Source organism: Opisthorchis viverrini (assembly GCF_000715545.1).
Source record: "Opisthorchis viverrini unplaced genomic scaffold opera_v5_11, whole genome shotgun sequence".
Lineage (NCBI taxonomy): Eukaryota > Metazoa > Platyhelminthes > Trematoda > Opisthorchiida > Opisthorchiidae > Opisthorchis > Opisthorchis viverrini.
The window spans coordinates 2,018,253-2,039,992 of NW_008751667.1; the positions used below are offsets into that span (position 1 = coordinate 2,018,253).

The 21,740-nt window shown below is 44.7% G+C and overlaps 2 protein-coding genes across 2 annotated transcripts in view; one reads left to right on the forward strand and one right to left on the reverse strand.

The window, feature by feature from the left end:
• T265_01071 (hypothetical protein) overlaps positions 1–282 on the forward strand; it is a gene marked incomplete at both ends in the record, with an annotated part of 3,336 nt that extends 3,054 nt beyond the window's left edge. The window contains one exon of the mRNA XM_009165014.1: positions 41–282. Within this exon, the coding sequence (XP_009163278.1) occupies positions 41–282 (242 nt within the window). The remainder of the gene's footprint in view (positions 1–40) is intronic.
• T265_01069 (hypothetical protein) overlaps positions 1–15,642 on the reverse strand; it is a gene marked incomplete at both ends in the record, with an annotated part of 54,769 nt that extends 39,127 nt beyond the window's left edge. Inside the window, one exon of the mRNA XM_009165012.1 lies at positions 15,596–15,642. Within this exon, the coding sequence (XP_009163276.1) occupies positions 15,596–15,615 (20 nt within the window). The remainder of the gene's footprint in view (positions 1–15,595) is intronic.
• Between the last annotated feature and the right edge of the window lie 6,098 nt (positions 15,643–21,740).

A 21,740-nucleotide genomic window follows, 5' to 3' on the forward strand; every position in this document is an offset into this window, starting at 1 on the left:
TATTAACAGGTACAAACTTTTTTCTTTCGTTCAGCTGTAGCACCCTTCCGGTGCCTAACTGCGATGCCGCCAGAAGGAAGCACGAGGGCTGGGATACTGCCAGGTTGCCCAAGCTTAGACAGGGGAAGTCGGGAGGCAGAGGTCGGGTTCGAACCACGGACCTTCCGGTCAGTAAATTCGTGCTCTAACCACTTGGGCCATCTCGCCTCTCAGGTGCGAACTACGTATGGTGCTAACAATTACAAAATTAGACGTATTAAGAAAATGACTAAACAACAGTGATAGCAATCATTCAACTGTAACACAGTTTCGGTGCGTAGGTGTCATGCTGAGGTACCGTCAGACTGCCCAAGCCTAAACAGGAGTAGTCGAGATGCCAGGGTTGGGTTCGGACCACAGGTCTTGTGGTCAGTAAATTGGCGCTTTACCCAGTAAGCCATTTCGAGTTCAAGAAAATTGTGTCAGTGCAGATACAGTGTTTTTCTACCATCTGTTGAGACAAAAACCAACATGACCCAAGCCTGCTCTTCGGGTTGGCTGAGTGGCTTTGTTCGCAACAAAGGATGATTCAGACACGCTAGTATCGGAAACGAAATGCACGTTCGTGGTAAGTTGGGTAACTTGTTCAATGGTGTACGTTTCGTTTTTTTGAAACTTTATCGTCCCAGGTAAGCCAAACGTTTTTGCTTCACTGAGTGATACACACCAAAGTCACTACAACTACACCTGATGACCGAGGTCACTGTGTACTTTCTCGTCATGCTACATAATCACACGTTTCCACTTAAGGTTATTTAAGGCCAAATTTAATCAGTCCCTCGTATGAAGATGGGTTTGATTCAAACCAACGTCGAAAACAAGAAGCGTACGGAGGCGTCCCAATGATGAGAATGGGAACTTGCGACTTCACTGTGGCAACGAGTGACCTTACGCGCAACAGTGAGAACAGGATTACAATTGGTACTCGTGAAGACAGGAATACCTGCAAATATCTAAGGGCTTTAGTGAACTTTCTCCAAACTCTATTGATCCTTTATGGTTGGTGCCGTTGAACAATAAAAAGAACACTTTGTGAACCCGAAAAACATTGTGTTGGATGTCTACAGTGTCTGCAAAAAAGCGCGTGGACTGGTGAGTAGTACTTTCATACAGTTTTTTTAGACCGACATGAGTTTTTCACACTTCAGCTTACATTTTCACCAAAGTCATACTGTGTGCCGAACAACCCTATCTTTTAACAAACTAATGTCACGTCCATCTTAGAGATGCCCGATTTGAAGGAAGGCGAGACGGGCTCTAGCGATTCCAACATTCACTTTGTCAGTAATATTGCCATCCGACGTAGTGCAACTAACCAGGCACGTAAATTGGTCCACTATCTCCAGTGGTTCCGACGCCAGGAATATCACTCATTCAATCTCTCAATAGAACTTTGAACGATGAGGGTGAAAATTGCATCGACAATCGCGAGACAATATTAGTTAGATTATTTGACCTATATAGAAGGGGGCGAGATGGCCCAAGTGGTTAGAGCACAAATTTACCGATCACCGCCTCCCGACTTCCCCTGTCTAAGCTTGGGCAACCTGGCAGTATCCCAGCCCTCGTGCTTCCTCCGGGTGGCATGGCAGCTAGGCACCGGAAGGGTGCTACAGCTGAACTCTCTTTCTTTCTTTCTGACCTATCTAGAAGGAATTCGAACGAAGAGGCACAATATCGTCCGCAAACTCCAAGTCTTTAAGGTCCTTCTCTCCGGGAGGAAGCTCCAACCCAGAGGTAAAAGGTAAGCCGAACAATTCTTTGATAATTAATCTTATAATATATAACAAACCGAGAAACAGTAAGAGCAAACCTTTGCATACATTGCTGTCGAGCGTACCAACCGTATTCTTTGCTCCCTTGAGCAAGGGAAACCTTAGATAGGTTTGACACGGGACTAAGACAGTGGGCCCAGACCCCTTCCGATCGAGTGATCCTGTGGGGAACTGGCGGCTAACACCCGAGAAGAGGACAATGGGCGGTGACGGGTACCCAACCAGAATACCTGAGGTCTGTTAAACCCGTTCCAGAGAGGAACTAATCGGGGCTTTGATCTCTGGGGGAATTAGCGAGGCTCAGCTTTGCTCTAGACAGTCCTGTTGGTTCAATGTCTTATTAACCGGGAGCCGACAGAAGTGAAGTTAGACGGCACATATTAATCCGGGCAGGAGAGGTTATTTGAGGCGACCGCTACGCCATCTCGGCTACGTCCCAAGGAGCTCATTTAAAAAAATTCACACTGTCCGTCAGAGCTGCACATGAAGTGTGCAGTCATTTTGGCACCTACCTTCGAAACACTAAGAATGCATCGTGTGTTGTTCAGAGAGAAGTTAACATCTCGAAATACTACAAACAGTTATCTGACGTGGAAGGTTAACGGACACTCTCGACTGAAAGCAAGCAAGACTCGAATTCACTGTACGTATTTGCCCCCACCCGATAGCTGGGTTTTGTGACACCGTCAGGCTCGGGATAGCTCAGTGATTAAGGCGCAAGCTTACCAACCGGAAAGTTCGTGGCTCCAATCCAACCTCGGCACCTGAAGTGCTGCTGTCTACGCTTGGGCAACCTGACAGCATCTCTGTCCTCATGTTTGCATCGGGTGGTATGGCAGCACCGAAAGGGTGTTACGGCTGAACGATTGTTGTTACGGCCAGGCCAATAGCATGCGCTAAAGAGATGCTAAGCGAAACCGCGGTTAAATGACTGCAGTTACTTGCGTCCAGTTCTGCGGCACGGGCGCACTCAAATCTACGGAGTGTGAAGGTCCTTCTGGGCTGCTTTGTCAGGTGTTGGTGGCCGTTTCTTTGGCTAATGGCCGCACCGTACAGACAGGGGGTGGCCATGAAAAGAGTATCATTAGGCCACTCAAAATACAACGTGGCAAGAGTCACACCGTCGTGGTTTGATGGGACGAGAGAATTTGACTTTCTGCTAGCGGGCTGTGATGTGAGATTGCCCTATTGCCATTAGGTTCTTATCTAGATAATATTACGTTTGGAAATGTAAACGATGACAAAATAAGCACCAAAGAATCTACATTTAATACCAGTTCCACCGTCAGTGAGCCTTGAAACCTGCTCCGAAGAAATAATCATGCTGTGCACAAAATGAAGTATTCTAAGGTATCCTGCTGTTGCGGTATGTTAATCAACTAAATGTTGGTTTTTAGTTGCACAGATATTCACCGCTTCCTTGACATGCGGTGATAAAAGATGCGTTCGATCCACAAAAACGGATAAGGTTAAAGCAGATCAGCACACATAGGCAATCTCCAGAGTTTGATTCTCAGGGTCACGAATCAGACTAAATTCAGGGCCTGATGCTGTCTCAGAAAGTTAAGTGGCAGTTGAAGGTAGTGGATTCTGATAACGATTTTATTAATTGTAGTTCAATTGACCGCGTTATCTCAATTGGAGACGTTCAGCTCTAGTGTTTTTCTGACAGCCTTGTGAAAAACAGGTCAGAGACTTGTAAACTTTTGGCACAAGATTCCGGGTATTGGCCACTTTGAACTGAAACCTCCACAGACACTTCGAGATAGGCATGAAAATATTTCGAAATTCTCAGTTTACTAATTGATACTTCTCAAGTGATGCCATCAGATTATTGTTCCAAACCGACCGGTTAGTTATATTAAAGCCATTAGGTTTGTCGACTTTAAAGCGCTATCCTTTCCAGCGTTCAACTTTTCACCGTCAGCGAGGGAAATTCACCCTTTATCTAGTCTCGTGTACAGTCATCTTGTTCGCTTTTAAAATACCGATAGCCAACCATTAGTTATTAGCGCTTCAGGAGACAATTTTGAAACTTGCCTCCAATAAGGCATGAAGGGGATTTCAATATCGAGTGCGTTCCGTAGGTTCTGTACTGTGATCCATTCGGATGACCAGATTCTCAATGATTGACGGAAGCAGCAAAATGCACGCAAGACGACGCGTCACATTGTCTCTGAACGGAAAGCTGCATATTTCCCAGTAACATATGGATCGAAGCAATAAGACTAGGACATGAATGAATAAGTCCCCTCTCAAGCTCATTGCAGGCGGTTTTAGGAGGGCTATTCTGATACTTCTTCGGGCTTCAGTGTCACCAGTTTTATCAACCCTAGCGCAATTCATCAGTCAATCAATCAATCAGCAATCAAGCCCTCATCGAGTTATTTATACATCTACAATACACAGCCGGTTGCACAGCCAGCTTGCTACAATAAGCTGTCAGTAATACTTGTCCCGTTTGACACGTTAACTAGTTGAGATTTTTTTGCTGAGTAGATAGGATAAATATCTCACTCTTGGGTGTTGATGCAAACAACTAAGAGTACTTATAAGGTCACCTGACTGAGCAGGACAAGTGTATACTCTGAGTAGCATTCTGTATGACGGAATGAGATCAATTTGGGTGGCCGGTGATGGATATCGATGGAGTAATGGTATAGCGGGTGATAATACAGAAAAAACATTTGTATGAGCCCACAAGTAGTGGCCTTACATGCTGAGCACACGACTACACAGTTTTTTCGCATTCTGACCGTTATCTTGTACACACGGTGGTTGAATAACCTCTATCAGTGACTCATCGTGTCACCTCTGAAGTATGGTTCCTGCTGTTTCACCTGACAGTGGAGCGCACACTGTACCAACTGTTTACTGACATGTTCCTTCTCATCGGACCACTATTAGAGCAGTACTTAAAATAATGATGACCCTGAACAAGCACGACCTCAGTTGCTCGGTTATCGATACAGTGTTTCAGAGCGTAATGATCTGCCTGCGCCCAGAATGTCTATTAATACTTTCGGATCTCTGACTGACAGCTGACAGTCAGGCCACTGAAAAGATTTTTGAACAAAGAGACTCAACGCAATTAAGATGCATAGAAGACTCGTATATTTAGTGTCAATCACGGACTGTCACTTTCGTCCGTCGAGCAGGTCGAGTAGAGAACCACCAAAATAAGCGGAGTCAAGTGAGGAATCTATCAACACCCTCTACCAGACTAGTCTAATCCGTAGAAGACTTCTATTTTTAGCCCCGGACTGAATGAGACCCATGTAAGGAATATCTGTCGGAAACTAGACAGACATTAGAAGAAACACGAACTGATGAATGTCTGGGTACGAAAGGACTACTCTACTTTACCGAAATTCAGTATCCCAGAGGACTGTGATGACATCATTCTCGCATTCACTGTGGGGGACGGCTTTTTCATACTACCCCTTCACGAGTTCGTGGATTAGAACAGATTGTCCGGGTCCACAATCTAAGTTCTGATATCAAGGACGACAGGATTTATCAGATTTAGCCTATCGATTCTCCCACATAAGGCCTCAAAAATACTCACACCCGATTCCGGAGAAATTCTCAAGCCAGCGATTTCGTTCCGCGTTAGCGCGTGGCTACTACCCTTGAAAACAATGCTCTCTTGCTAGCAATGTGCTTAATAAACCAAGCAAATAGGGGAACGAACTTTTGACAAGATAGGTGTAACAGCTCGGTCTACCCGAGGACCGACTCGTCAGGCCTGGAGCTTTTGTGTCTGGATTGAGACGCTTTCCGTCAACGAACTCACAAGGGATTTTGGAAACTATGTGAACTGAAGAGACACGCCACCCCAAGGGAGGTTTATGGAATGCCATTTGGAGCACACTTGTTTCTGAAAGTTACATTGCAATTATACAGAAAACGAGGCTTCATCCCTCGGTTTGCACTGGGCCGCGTGGGCCAGCATCCGGTAAGAGCCCGACGAGAAAGATTGATGGACATAGATCCTGTGGATGGCATTGTTCAATTATTCGACGACCTGCGTCCATACAAGCTACTCTAAATAGAGCATCGGAAGCAATCTCTTGCTTCAGCACGCATTTTACACATTTCGAAACTGCATTGTGTTATTCTGTGACTCTCCACTCTCACGTGGACCTTTGAAACCCCAGAATGTTAAAAGGTTTATTCATTTTGCCGGCTTTATTGGCTGGGAGTGCATTGTTGCAGACGCAGTCAAAGCAACATCAGTCATGGCTTTCCTCAACTTTGAGCAAAGATTGGATTCAATCATAGTATAAGACATATTCAAAATCTCCTCACACTACCCGTAAAACGGTTCCGTATAAAAGCAAGATATCCGGGACAACCAAGCCTACGTGACAAAGTGCTCGTGAATTTTACGCCGAATATTAAACGAGGCTAGTTGGGAAGAGATAACACACGTATCTATTGCACTGCTGCTTCCGCGTCATGCCAAGTTACATCATCCAATCATTCCGACACCAACTTTTCGGCTGCCTCTGCCTACATAGATAACCATGGTTAAATACTTATTAAAGTAATGCGAGAACACGTTAGGAATTGGAAGCCCGAAATCCGAATAAGCTTTTTGTCGATGAAAACGCATCTACAAACTACGCGCCTGATAAACCCGACCCTAGATGAATATGAATAATTATGAGATCCCCAGGCACTGTTTGTTATGTCCGCTGACCTGTTCAGTATGGTTCATTGGCTATAAAACACGTGTCAAGAGTGAGGAGGGTTCCAACAGCTACAGTTTCGGTCACTGGAGAATGAAAGAACAAGGGAGATACAGCAAAGTATTGCAGGCGATGGCAAGATCAACTAGTTGACGTTGAATCTGTATACTTGTGTGAAGAAACCGAAAACTGGGCGGCTACGCAGTAGGGACGACAGCTTTGATGCAGGAGCACCACTATTCGGGTAACTAAGCCATATCTGCCAGTATGACAAATCACTGATAGGTTCATTTTCGGAGTCCCCAGCCACGAGGGCGGCAGCCGTCACCCTGAATGAGTTTAGTGGCTAGTGCCTTCATAATTCGTCACTAGGTCACAGACTGTCCACATTATCGTTGCTTCTGTGTGGAAAAGTACCCAGTAAAGAGAGGTCTGCGTGATATTTGGCCCTATAACATGCCTGATCAGCGTAACGTATGATGTGTACTTCGCTAACAAGGGGACACAATATGCGTTATGTCGGAGGAAAGTACCCGCAGGATCGACAATCTGGAGGTGATTCGTTATACCCGTGGCCTTTCACAAACAGCTGCCGTTCGAGTTTTTTGAGCTGTCCACTTGGTCATCTCCACAAGTTTAATCCACCCAGTTTATAACTCAACATTTACTCTTGGATTTACAGTGGCCCTGGCAAGACCGTCAATGTCACCGATTATCTGGAAGACACCATAAACAACCTTCGGCGGCTGCATGACAAAGTGTAACGATACGAGATTGTAGACAGTCTGAGGCCTTGATGGTCTAGGCCATCCTTTGCGACAGTCTGGCGCTGGCGTTTTCAAGGTGTGTAAAGAAGCATGAGGACAATAGCAATTCTGACAGGTGTAAGCAACGCAGAATGTCAAGTTTAAGATTATATACCCTTCCACCCAATGCGATTGGGTAAAGAAAGCATCATTATGTTCACGTTCTACTACACGTATGCTGAAGTTCAAAGGAATAGTCCTGCGTATGAGCACAAAAATCCTAATGCATTCAGTTCATCTTCGGGGGGTCAAGCGAATGATTCGTACATGAACGGACATCTTTTTCGGCGTATAGCTTCCACAAGATGTGTCAATCACGGACTGTCACTTTCGTCCGTCGAGCAGGTCGAGTAGAGAACCACAAAAATAAGCGGAGTCAAGTGAGGAATCTATCAACACCCTCTTCCAGACTAGTCTAATCCGCAGAAGACTTCTATTTTTAGCCCGGACTGAAACAGATTGTCCGGGTCCACAATCTAAGTTTTGATATCAGATTTACCCTATCGATTCTCCCACATAAGGCTTCAAAAATACTCACACCCGATTCCGGAGAAATTCTCAAGCCAGCGATTTCGTTCCGCGTTAGCGCGTGGCTACTACCCTTGAAAACGGTTCTCTCTTGCTAGCAACGTGCTTAATAAACCAAGCAAATAGGGGAACGAACTTTTGACAAGATAGGTGTAACAGCTCGGTCTACCCGAGGACCGACTCGTCAGGCCTGGAGCTTTTGTGTCTGGATTGAGACGCTTTCCGTCAACGAACTCACAAGGGATTTTGGAAACTATGTGAACTGAAGAGACACGCCACCCCAAGGGAGGTTTATGGAATGCCATTTGGAGCACACTTGTTTCTGAAAGTTACATTGCAATTATACAGAAAACGAGGCTTCATCCCTCGGTTTGCACTGGGCCGCGTGGGCCAGCATCCGGTAAGAGCCCGACGAGAAAGATTGATGGACATAGATCCTGTGGATGGCATTGTTCAATTATTCGACGACCTGCGTCCATACAAGCTACTCTAAATAGAGCATCGGAAGCAATCTCTTGCTTCAGCACGCATTTTACACATTTCGAAACTGCATTGTGTTATTCTGTGACTCTCCACTCTCACGTGGACCTTTGAAACCCCAGAATGTTAAAAGGTTTATTCATTTTGCCGGCTTTATTGGCTGGGAGTGCATTGTTGCAGACGCAGTCAAAGCAACATCAGTCATGGCTTTCCTCAACTTTGAGCAAAGATTGGATTCAATCATAGTATAAGACATATTCAAAATCTCCTCACACTACCCGTAAAACGGTTCCGTATAAAAGCAAGATATCCGGGACAACCAAGCCTACGTGACAAAGTGCTCGTGAATTTTACGCCGAATATTAAACGAGGCTAGTTGGGAAGAGATAACACACGTATCTATTGCACTGCTGCTTCCGCGTCATGCCAAGTTACATCATCCAATCATTCCGACACCAACTTTTCGGCTGCCTCTGCCTACATAGATAACCATGGTTAAATACTTATTAAAGTAATGCGAGAACACGTTAGGAATTGGAAGCCCGAAATCCGAATAAGCTTTTTGTCGATGAAAACGCATCTACAAACTACGCGCCTGATAAACCCGACCCTAGATGAATATGAATAATTATGAGATCCCCAGGCACTGTTTGTTATGTCCGCTGACCTGTTCAGTATGGTTCATTGGCTATAAAACACGTGTCAAGAGTGAGGAGGGTTCCAACAGCTACAGTTTCGGTCACTGGAGAATGAAAGAACAAGGGAGATACAGCAAAGTATTGCAGGCGATGGCAAGATCAACTAGTTGACGTTGAATCTGTATACTTGTGTGAAGAAACCGAAAACTGGGCGGCTACGCAGTAGGGACGACAGCTTTGATGCAGGAGCACCACTATTCGGGTAACTAAGCCATATCTGCCAGTATGACAAATCACTGATAGGTTCATTTTCGGAGTCCCCAGCCACGAGGGCGGCAGCCGTCACCCTGAATGAGTTTAGTGGCTAGTGCCTTCATAATTCGTCACTAGGTCACAGACTGTCCACATTATCGTTGCTTCTGTGTGGAAAAGTACCCAGTAAAGAGAGGTCTGCGTGATATTTGGCCCTATAACATGCCTGATCAGCGTAACGTATGATGTGTACTTCGCTAACAAGGGGACACAATATGCGTTATGTCGGAGGAAAGTACCCGCAGGATCGACAATCTGGAGGTGATTCGTTATACCCGTGGCCTTTCACAAACAGCTGCCGTTCGAGTTTTTTGAGCTGTCCACTTGGTCATCTCCACAAGTTTAATCCACCCAGTTTATAACTCAACATTTACTCTTGGATTTACAGTGGCCCTGGCAAGACCGTCAATGTCACCGATTATCTGGAAGACACCATAAACAACCTTCGGCGGCTGCATGACAAAGTGTAACGATACGAGATTGTAGACAGTCTGAGGCCTTGATGGTCTAGGCCATCCTTTGCGACAGTCTGGCGCTGGCGTTTTCAAGGTGTGTAAAGAAGCATGAGGACAATAGCAATTCTGACAGGTGTAAGCAACGCAGAATGTCAAGTTTAAGATTATATACCCTTCCACCCAATGCGATTGGGTAAAGAAAGCATCATTATGTTCACGTTCTACTACACGTATGCTGAAGTTCAAAGGAATAGTCCTGCGTATGAGCACAAAAATCCTAATGCATTCAGTTCATCTTCGGGGGGTCAAGCGAATGATTCGTACATGAACGGACATCTTTTTCGGCGTATAGCTTCCACAAGATCCGAAGGGAGCACGAGGGCCGAGTTACTTCCTGGTTGCTCAAGTTTAGATAGCAGCATTTGTGAGGTTGGGTTCGAACCACGATCTTTCCGGTCATTAGGTTTGCGTCTTAGCCACTGAGCTACCTTGAGATCATTTGCCACAGGACTAAAGCCGCATGCTGATATTATCCAGCACATAAACACAGAAATCTTAGGAGTGACGGTAGGTGCCGAGAATATGTATGGGCGATGTTACTAAATATAGTTTTCTAGTAGCTGGGGCTAAGGGTGCAAAGGAAGTTTTAACCATCGGACATAGTGACAAGAATTCTAACAGAAAAAGTGCCCTCATGGCTCCGTTATTTATGTTGTGGTTAACGCGTATAGTTTTGTCTAACGTAGGATACAGGACACCGAGGTCAGTAAACTTGAAAATCACTGAATATTCGAGCCTTCTGTTACCTGTCACTCAGTGTAGTGGATGATAGGCCTCACAAAAATTGTTCCTAGAGCATGGACTGCGGATGGAAACCACTTTTTACGTTGTAAATAAAGAGTTCGTGACTTTCGCGGATCTTACGGGATGAGTAATTAGGCCTTTCCATCCAGTACGAAAGGAATGCTTAAGTCCGATTCTCATTTCACAAAATGGACTACAGTCCATACGTAGTGCCAAAGTGGGTTGCAAAACACGAAACTACAATGAATGGATTGTTTGTGTGCTGAGATGTACGTGTCAAATAATTCTTCTGACACCGTGGAGCCTCAGAATTTTGGAAAACCTTAGAAACCGCAATTGGATTTAAGTAAACCAAATGGCGTGATTTTTGTATGAAGTGGATCCCACTAGAGTTTCCCACGGTTCTCAAACCTCCGATTTGTTTTGTGGAAGTCTCCAAAAGCGGATTTATTGTTGCTCGCAGAATCACGGTTGAAACGAACTGCAAGAGGACAATTCGCTGCCCATAGTCAGCAAAGACGGAAACATTCCGAAGATCGTTGATAATCCGCATCTTTGGGGCTGAAGTCAGTGGCGCTCGTGCACCTAAGCTATCCCTTCAATGCGCAGTTACCCAATTCCTGGACTAAGTGAACACGCCATCGCCTCCAAGGCTTGGCGGCAACTCCCGCACTCTCTCATTCTACGGTGATCACAAGTGTAGTAGCTGGAACCAATGTGCCTATGATACGGGGTTTATAGCTGATAGATTGATTAACTGATTGACTGAAGCAGTCAACCAGCCACTCACATAAGAACATAGCAAGCGCATAGCAACAGAGGTGCGTGGAAGTGGGAGATTCATGAATACTCCAAGAATAAATACTCAGGGAAGTCATTCTGCATAGAGACGAGACCATTCTAACTGACCTAGCAAGCCATTTTTCACTCTCGTCTTAAAAGAATCTGAGGCAGTGCAGATTCCTTGTTGATCTCTTCGGAACAACTTGACTATGTGGGGTATAAAAAGCGCCACCACATTAACAGCGATAGAGAGGAATATCTATAGCATTGGTAGGGCTTACGCTGGCGTTCCAAATGCACATATCGTGCCAACAACAAGTGATGCTGCTCCTAAGACAATAAAGAGAAGGAATGCCTTCGTGTTTCTACGAAGTACAGAAAACAAACAAAGACAAATGGCGTCAGGTGCGATGCTTGCAAGCGATACTGCCGCAAAGCACGTAGTCGTCTTAACTCTACAACTCACACTAAAAACGGCACATAATGAGCTGTAGCTATTTAACCATGTCCCAAAACCAAGGTGAGCTCTGACAGTGGTGGTAGATAACCATTACGTGGAAGTCGCCAAAAGAGAAAGGGCGGTGAATGGACCAGTGAAGCTAATATAAAGATGTCACCTTGTCGTGGTAGTCTGATTTCAGTGATATAATGATCCTGTGGGTTATACTGACTGGAATTCTGTTCCTCACGGATCAACCATACAAAGAAGGCCAATGGTGAGCAGCCTCACGAAGAATAGATCGTCCCCGTACTGTGAGCAATCATATTACGAGGCGGTCTGGAGGTAAAGCCGTACTGCACCTCGCGATAAGAGTGTGAAGGTAGTAAGGCGTTTCATCAAGGAAACTAGTATCTCTAGGTTTATGGAAACAGTGAAGCTGCCTTCCTCTAAGTATAATATAATAAAAAATCATTCAGCTGTAGCACCCTTTCGGTGCCTAGCTGCCATGCCACCAGAAGGAAGGGGTTAGAGTTAGGGTTAGGGAGGTTGCCCAAGCCTATACAGGGGAAGTCGAGGGGCAGAGGTCGGGTTCGAACCACGGTCCTTCCGGTCAGTAAATTCGCGCTCTAACCGCTGAGCCATCTCGCCCCCAAAGTGTCCTTGATACATGTTTTATAGCTAGATTGAACAATATTGCACATCATCATGATTGGCAAAGACGAAACCGTATCCATACGGCGCTTGGCTCCTAGAGGCACCGGCATGAGATCCAACACTTCCAACGCAGAACCGGAACCAGTGCGCATCGTCGAAAAAGAGGAACCTCACCAAACACCATCAGTCTGCCGTGACTGAAATCTTGTCCTTTAACGATGGCTCATCACCCCATTCTAGTGCATACGCAGGAAATCGCTTCGATATCCTTACACGATAACAGTGCATTCACTCATATAAGCTGCGCAGAAGATAGGCGTAAACGAATCCACGTAACTACCACGGTTTTTCTTTTTTACACTTGTTCACAACAAAAGTACACACTTATTTCAAGGCGGAGTGAAAGTCACGACTATGTAAACCACACATTTCATACATCGTTAACTGGTAATTTTCATTCTATAGTTCCAGTTCATATACTACCATCAAAAGATCAAAGCGTACATTATGTCACTCTATTCTGCATTCCTTCTAATATCGACCTGGAACCACTCGACTCTCACATCAAATAGTAATACACACTGGTGCATAACTGCCATATCGTGATCAGAACACGTCGATGAAAAACACAAGAGCACTGCTGTGGCTGATGCTATATTCCCATACCGCGAAGGACATTGGGAAACATTAAGAGTCAGCATGCTATCAGGCAAACACAGAAGCCGTCTAATGAAATAGAAATGGTAGCTATCTCACAATATAGGGTAAAGGAAGGAAACCAATCTTCACTAGTGTCTAGAAAGAAGCCTGAAAACCTATAAGAAGTAACCATATGAGAGGGAAATTGAAACTTCTGCGGAACTCAAATAAATGTCAGATTCTGAACGACAAAAACAAAGAGCTTTTCCACTTGCTTTGAATGCAAAAACAGGGCTGACTGAGGTACGTAGGGTCAAGGAAATGACTGGGGATATTAAAAACCAGGCGGATAGTGTTCTGACGCAGTCATAAGTGGAAACTTCACCCTAACAGGTATCAGGTGAGCTGTCTCCAGCCGTAAGTTTAAAGTCCGTTTGAATCTGCCCAGAGCGTTTGTTACACAATTTGGAATACGAGGCAAACATTTTGGCATTTTAGCTTAACAAGGATTCTGCAGCAAGGGAAAAAGTACAGAGAGTTTCTGCCAAGCCATTCCTGGTTAGCAAGACAGAGCTCAGTTGAAGGTATCCGGATGAGGGAAGTGCTGTCTGATACGGGTGAGATCACATCTCCATAAATTCACGTAATAGGCTAAGGGAACTTATTTCAAACCTAATGGGAACAGAGAGCGACCACTAAAAAGATAAAAATACTATCACAACAAGAGTGCTAGTTGATATGATGGGCTACACTAACTCAGAATGAGTGTTCATGAGGATTCTTTTGTTTCCATTCAGTGACAAGTGATTTCACTGTTGTTGACCTTGTTCAGCAGCTCCTTTCTCCAGAGCAATCTTGACCATATTTGGCGTCTTGTTCCTCGCATTACTGCTCTTCCTTTTACCTGATAGCCTTGAGGGTAATTGATGGCCAACTGCAAATATCCCATGATTTTTCCAACAAAGAGACTGATAAATCCATGGCTCCTGATAGAAAATGCCTGAGCGCTGCATTGGGCTCAACGCACATGCTTTCACAATGATAAGTTGCACTTTGCAGAAGGCAATCATCAGACTTATGTGAAAAAGTGGGCAATAGGTGGCTCGGTCGTAGCGTGCTGGACCATGAACAGACCAGGTACGTTTTTAACAGTCTTCCTGTCTGGAAGATGCGGGGACTCGGATCTTTACGGAGGCTGGCACCCGTTACGTGCGCTCCGCCACATTCAGATTGTTTAGAGCACAGACCTTACGAAAGCCGTGCGGTACATTACAAAGTAACCGAATGTGCGCGAGCAAATGCTTGTTTCCCAAGGTGTGTACAAGACAAAACATCAGAAGACTTATCGGAACCGTTTTTATACTCGGCTACATCGACAAACAACTATGCCTTAACCCATACAAAAATGAATAAACATGGGCATCCCATTGCTCGATTTTCATCAAGACAGCCTCAAGGAACTTTCTAAGTTGGAATCATCCACTGCTTGACTGAAACGAACCAAGAGTAAAGGGCACCATTTTAAACTGGCAGCCTCTTAGTTAGCGTCCCCTACGCGGTCCGTGAACCCAGTGAACAGGTTACTAGAAAGTGTCACATCAACATCGGGGACTACAAATGAAAAGGGGTTAAGCCAACATCTTTGGTGCAGTCGAAGCACATGGGGCTGCCAGCCATTACCCATAGCACCTCACTCTCAAATCCCGAAGCCACTTTATCTCAAGTGATAGCTCCAATCCGGTGGATTCATATGTTGGTGTTCAAAGAAGCCAAATCGTTTAAAATTTTCAGCCACCTGAACCTTAAACTGTAGTACTTGCGTATTACCGTCTAAAGTTTCACCACATGAAATACAGCATCTGCCACTTTGGTCGATTTATATGTAATTATTGGTTATGTACAGTCTTGCTTACAGGACTTTATCACATGCGTTTCTTACTGTCTTTCTTCCAAAGACGTTGATTGCATCTCTACCTTCAGATCATCACTGCTCCTGGGGCTCACACAAAATAAAACTTACTCAGGTAGTCAGGCAGAAGTCGTTCACGTACGCCCGAATTACCTGAGGTTTAAGTATATTACAGAAATGTCCCCAATAAATCTCTGCCCCCAGAACTTAGGTTGCCAGGGCACCTAACGAGATAACGAGGTTGAATGTAGTAGTCTTGAGGCATTGGTTGTTTAAAGAAATTTCAAAGAGAGCACATTTTTACTGAATTTGTTCCCAACTATCCTACCTACTTAGACGACCTAAGTTACTAAATTGTAACCAAACGAATTGTAAGCCAATTCGTTTGATTTGTGAGACACATAACTGGGTCATTATGTCAAGGTTTTAGTATCACTGCGTAAGTATATACTCCAAGAAATTATTCATCATAATCAAAGACAGCAACATCAGTGTCGACACTGATACTTCCTAACCCCCACAAATACAATACGCTGGTAGGGAAATTTCATTCCAGCCAAAAAATTAATCGGCATGCAGACTATGGAGCGATGGTTGGGGTAATGAGACAGGAAGATGTATTGATGAAATAAATTACCGTATTTGAGTTGCCGACATCAGTCAAGGGCAATAGTTCAAAACCCCTCGCATTATTGGCAGAAACGTTTTAGGATAGTGAAACAACTCTAGTGCAGCTCTCCATTGATGGCGGAGGTTGGGAACACGTCTGGATCCCATCAGCATAATAACGTCAGGTGTCATGTAGCTCGTCACTAAGTCGGCTCAAATTTCCTAAAATGTTTGTCATTTTCCAACTGGAAATTATCGTCGTCCCCGTAGCATACCACCGAAACAGGCACCGAGTTTCACGGATTCCCGGATTGGTACAAAGGTTTGAGGCTTTTCCCAAGTTTCCCTGGTCGGTTTTGTTCTTGTTGGTCAGTGGCTGTCGTTCACCTGAAAGGCAGAAGTGGAAAAAGGGTATAGCACTGCTCTTTATCTTCTCGGCGCGGGGCGGTATGTTTGCCGCCGGGGGAAGGCCGTTCCACGCACCTACTGCCCGAAATGAGAAAAAATTTCGCCTAATGAATGTGTGAGCTCAGAGCTAGAGAAGCTGCTAACTATGTCCCCGCCGTGTGTTTGCTGAGTCAACGGTGAAAAACCTGTCGACCAAGCTTTGTTCAAACAGGGCATAAGTAAGTATTAGGGCCCTTCGGAGGCGACGGTAAACCAGGGGAAAGAGATCAAGCATCGCGAGACGTGTTCCGTAGTCCACGGATTTGGGGTCGACAACTATTTTCGTAGCGGCTCGCTAGATACGCTCAATGAGGGTGAAGTCTTTCGTGCGTCCTGAGTGGACAACTTAGTTGGCGTATTCCAGGACCGGTCTGACGTAAGCCCCATAGAGTACTTGGAAGTCCAAGCGAGTAATATTGGAGAAGGTGCGTCGGATCATCCGTAAAATGGTGAATGCCTTTTGGGCCTATTTCTCATGGCAGTGAGTGAGGAGGACAAGTTTGAGGAGACCCAGATGCCCAGAGACGACAATGCGTGTGAAAGAAGGAGACTCGAATAATGGAAATGATGGTGTTCGTTGGCTTGTTCGCTGAGCTGGGCAATTTGATTGCAAACGTTTCAACACCAATCGAGGTGACATCATCAGTGCGTTATTGTGGAGCGTGGTTGTGCCAACCACCAAACTACCGCTACACACTACTACGCTCCACAATAACGCACTGATGATGTCACCTCGATTGGTGTTGAAACGTTTGCAATCAAATTGCCCAGCCCAGCGAACAAACCAACGACCACCATCTACGATACCTGAACTACCAACATTTTCCTTTATAGGAAATGGAAATGATTTTTCGGAAACTAAGAGTTTTAAAGGTTAAAACTCCAAAAAATGTGAAAGATGCCTATGTATAATGAACTCTTCTGCAAATTATATTTATGGATGACCTGTTTACGCGACGAATTCTCAAGATCACCAATCACCATCGATTGAAAAAACGTGCCCAATGTACTCGCGAATGGCGAAAAAATGAGAATTACTCACAACGAAGTAAACTTATAGGTAGCTGTGTGTTGTGAACCACAGTTTTCCGAATGCTCTCCTAGCACCGTGAACCAGATTTTGGATAGTCGCTTGACAGCCACTTCGTTGTGTTTAGCGTATAGGCATGTCATGTGCAGCCGAAAATGGGCTGGTTATAAAGCTGACGTGGAAAGTTCTAGGAGGGCCAAAATGTGATACTGAAACTAAACTCATCCGTCAAGGCTGAGTGAAGAACAACCAATTAAATCTGCCTCAACGGACAGTGGTTGTTCCACTGAACACTGTGTGATCCAGGTACGTCTGGAGCTGGTCATCCCATTACTTCGTGGCCGGTATAACTCACTGAGCATTCTAGAGCCTATATTTTGTTTGTGGACGCAAAATGTGAAAAAAGTGCCATTCCTGTACTTAATTTCTGCCATGCATATCCTGCTTGACTGGACGAATAGAGGATTCCGTGTTTTTGAAAGTGAGAACTGTGCTGCGAGTTATCATCGCGGTAGGCATGTTCATTATTTTCGGATAGCTCGTGCAGGGTTAAAAGGACATATTACTGCTCTAATAAATCGAAGGTGTGCTCTAATATCAGAATGGAAAGACATTAATAATGTTCGAGCACTACGGTTAAATAGATCATGATGTAAGAAGTACACTTGAATAGGGAGACTTATCAGTTCTCAAGATCATTGATCAGGCTGAGTGAAAAAACGGCCGGATACAGGAAGAATTTTCTTTACAACATAATTGTCACACTTTTTCCTTGTTGTTCGCGGCAAAAATTTACTGAAGGTAGGTCCAAGAGAGGGGTGCGGCGTGCAGTTGATGCGCACTGCGTTGGCGAGTTCTTTTTCCTTGTGTGTGCTTGCATATGTATTTGTGGCCCACCTTGTGATAGGGTAAATCTCACATGGGATCTTTCGGGTTTGACAGTGGCCTGGAACTGGACTCTTTTTCTGACTTGCATCAAGGCCGTATGACATATGATTCATATGCAAGTGGAGTCACCAAACTAGGTTAAATTGTCAAAAACTGAGTGAGCGAATTCGGCTGAAGAAACAGGGAAATGACCACAATAAACACAAGCTTGCAGATTTTTGTGCCCTATGGAATATCAAATGTAGACATTACCATGCCTAAGCCACCAAGAGAAAGGAGTGTGGCGTTTTGTACCTTTATTTTGCTTCCACTATAACAGTACGTATTTCATTAATCTCATAATCGTTTTTTGTTTGAATACAAAAAACTACAAAAACGCGAAATTGTATAACTTTACCTAATACAAATGTAGTCACGTGCTTCGACTCTCTCTTCTGATTTCGCTCGCGCTTGCAGTGGTCATTCGAAGGTCTCATGTGCTAACTCTGGTATCAAAACGTTTCAGACCATCTCCGGAATCTATTATACGCGAGAACCGTTCAGAAGAAGGTCCCCGGAATACCATAATTGGATAATTGTTTATTCGCTGACCTTGGCCAACGACGAACTATTTTAAAAAGAACAATTATTAGTGAGTCCGTTCCATCTGACCTCTTTATTATTGTATACCCAACCTAGCATCATTATTGTTATTTCTATGCCAAACACTCCCGGTAAATTAACTTATTGGTTAGCCAGACCACTACGGGAGTCACATTTATCACGAATTCTCCTTACTTTTTTGTGGGATATCATGCTGAGATAGCCGCTGGCTAGAAGCACACCCAAATTGTCTTCGCCAAAACTATATGGTTTTCGAAGTTGTGATTTTAAAGGGGAGTTAGTCTAATCCAGTTGCACCCTCCGGTGACATGTTGCCCAAACATTTTGTTTAAGTGAGTGAAATGTCAAGGTCGCGGACCATCACCGATTAGCATTTCGTTACCGGTTTACGTGATACCAAACACGAAATGGCAATTTAGCTTGTTTGGGCGTTCTTCAGTGTTCGTTGATATTAAAAAACATCTCACGAACACTTGGTGCAAATTCCCCCCTGGTACGTATTTGTTTGCTTAACACTCCTCGGATTTAACAATCCAGATGACTTTATTTGGCAAACCTGTTCCCAACGCACTTTCTCATGAATCTCCACTTCATTTAAGTACACCGTCGTTAGACATCAAAATGAACTGTGCAGTGGCGATAGGAGGACCATCTCTAGATTATCCTTTCTTCCAGATATGCATGACTAATCTGTAGATAATACGGCGTCATGAGGTAGCTGCACGTATCGTTCCCATTATGAATATGACGATCCACAGGTGGTGACCACCATCAAGCGGTCACCATGATAACGGTAGCCATGGTGACCCACCTCGACCAACTACCGTAACTGCTGGGTCCATGTCTATGTGTGACACTGATTATGAGACCTCACCTGTGCACAGTAACATACTCCAATTGCTAGCAACGGTCTTTCATACATTTAACTACACGCGATGCCGCCTATCTTTGCTACCTACGGCAAGCACCAGCCTGGTATCCTTGCGGGCCGGTAAGAATAATGCCTCCACTATATGTGCGAGCCTAATCTGACAACCTTTCATACCCATTGCGTACTCCATGTGGCCTCACTTGGCAACTTATCGCACCTTATAGGTCTGTGTCCATGCGCGGCGTTGATTAACCGGTAACCTAGTCCAACCTCATAGTCATAACCGTACGCGATATTACGAACCCTGGCTATTTTTGAAACTACTAGGCCGGTGCCCGTATGCGACACTGATTATTAGGCCTCAGCTTTGCACAGCGTCTAACCCATCTGACAAAGATGGCCCGTCATACCCATGACTGTGAGCAACCTCGAGTGTTTGTTAACCACGAAAGTAGGAAGGCCTCCGCCGCGGGGTTATCTATTAGAAAAGGCAAACTGAACAGTTGCAGATTATTGGACAGGAAAGCATAACTCTCATATGCATTAGTTTACAAAAACCAAATATCCGCCTTTCGTCTGAACGCCGTTAGATCTATAGTAGACGGCAGGCAAGTATCGTTGAGGGCGATAAAAATGAGGCCCTAACTATATGTGATATCCTACTCTAACGCCCAACGACGGCTCGTCATTCTTGTGACTGTAATCGATATTGCCTACCTTGGTTACTAGGCGTGTGTTTATGTGCAGCGCTGAGTCTGAGGCCTCAACTATGCCCGGGGGCCCGGTCCAATGAGTAAAGATGGTCCGTCGTGCTCATAACTATATTCGATGTCAACTGCTGAGGCTTCTCATAGTAACCATCGGGCCCGTGTACATCCCAGCAGTTGACTATAACGACTCAACTATACATAAAGACTAATTCGACGACCAACGGCAGTCTTTCAAATGCATACGTTGTCCATCTGCCAACTCCACACCTAAAAATACACAGCCACATTTAATAAATAATGTTTCTATTTATTCGTTGCATAGGTACAAACATAATTTGTGGTCATTCCACTTCTCAGTTTTTAATCGACTAGGTTTCTGAAAAAATGTAAAATCAATTGCGACTCGTGCACATCTTGCGTGATGTCAGCTAAAACACATAATGAAACATGGGGCATCGGTTAATTCACCAAGCGCTTATTAAATCTATTTGTCCTAAGTTACCGGTCGGTGTCCACGCTGAGCGTGGAGACTTACTGGTATAAACCCAAACTGATTACTTGCTCAATCAGTCCAATTAGCGATAACGAGAGAGCCCTGTTTATACCGATGATTCGATAGCACGATTCGCCAACCACATGCAATATTGGGCGCAGAGAATTTGAAGAGGGGTGTATACTTGTCAGTTGCAATACCATCTGATGTAGACTTAAGCCTTAGGATCACAGGGCCACACGCGTCCTCGAAAGTTCACCCATGGATGCAGCCTGAGCGAAGATCTATTGAGTGGGCGAGTACTTGATCTCGAATCCGCTAGTTTGGGGCAATAAATCACAGATTCACTCGTGTTCTGCTCACTGATACCTATAGAATGTAGCTTAATAAAATCGACAGCTCGGTCCTCCGAATCGAAATGCGCAACCATCACATACTCAACCACGGTAGCAATCCAACCAAGACGGAGCACCCTTCCGGGCTTCATCCAACTCATCGTTCATGTCGAAGTATTGCAACCAATCTTCACTTCCGAAATCATGTCGACTTTATCCGAGTAAATGAGCTTGCAACATGGCCAAACCTGATGCCAACTGCCCCAGATAATGGTAATGATTTGGCTACAGACTACAAGGACACGTTCTCCGGTGGAAATCCACAATGCAAAACCGAAAATGGCTATTCTAATAGCGCCTTACGGATTTGTCGACACCGCCGCTCACGAGCTATGGCTTTGAGACGACCGTTGTCAAACAGCTGAAAATGACATGCTTCCGCTACTCAAACACGTCAGGTCTAACAGCCATACCACGGAACAGCTCGTCCTACAGCCTTATTAACGGATGTCCCGCCTTTCTGCCATAGGTGTTTCAGATTAGCAAACGTGTAAGATCCGGACGGTTAAGGATCTCACAGGACGATTGCGACTATTAGATTATACGCAGTTCGTAGCCAGTGGTCAATAGAAGCAGACAGACGTGGGGCAGCAGATGATATATTGAAGACTGACAGGAACTGGTTCTACAGAAAAACGGATTAGTAAGCATCATGACTTAAGAAAACGTACAATCAACAATGACACAATCTGCAGGAGCGGGAAGTAGTCACTGTCACAGCACGGATTTCTATAGG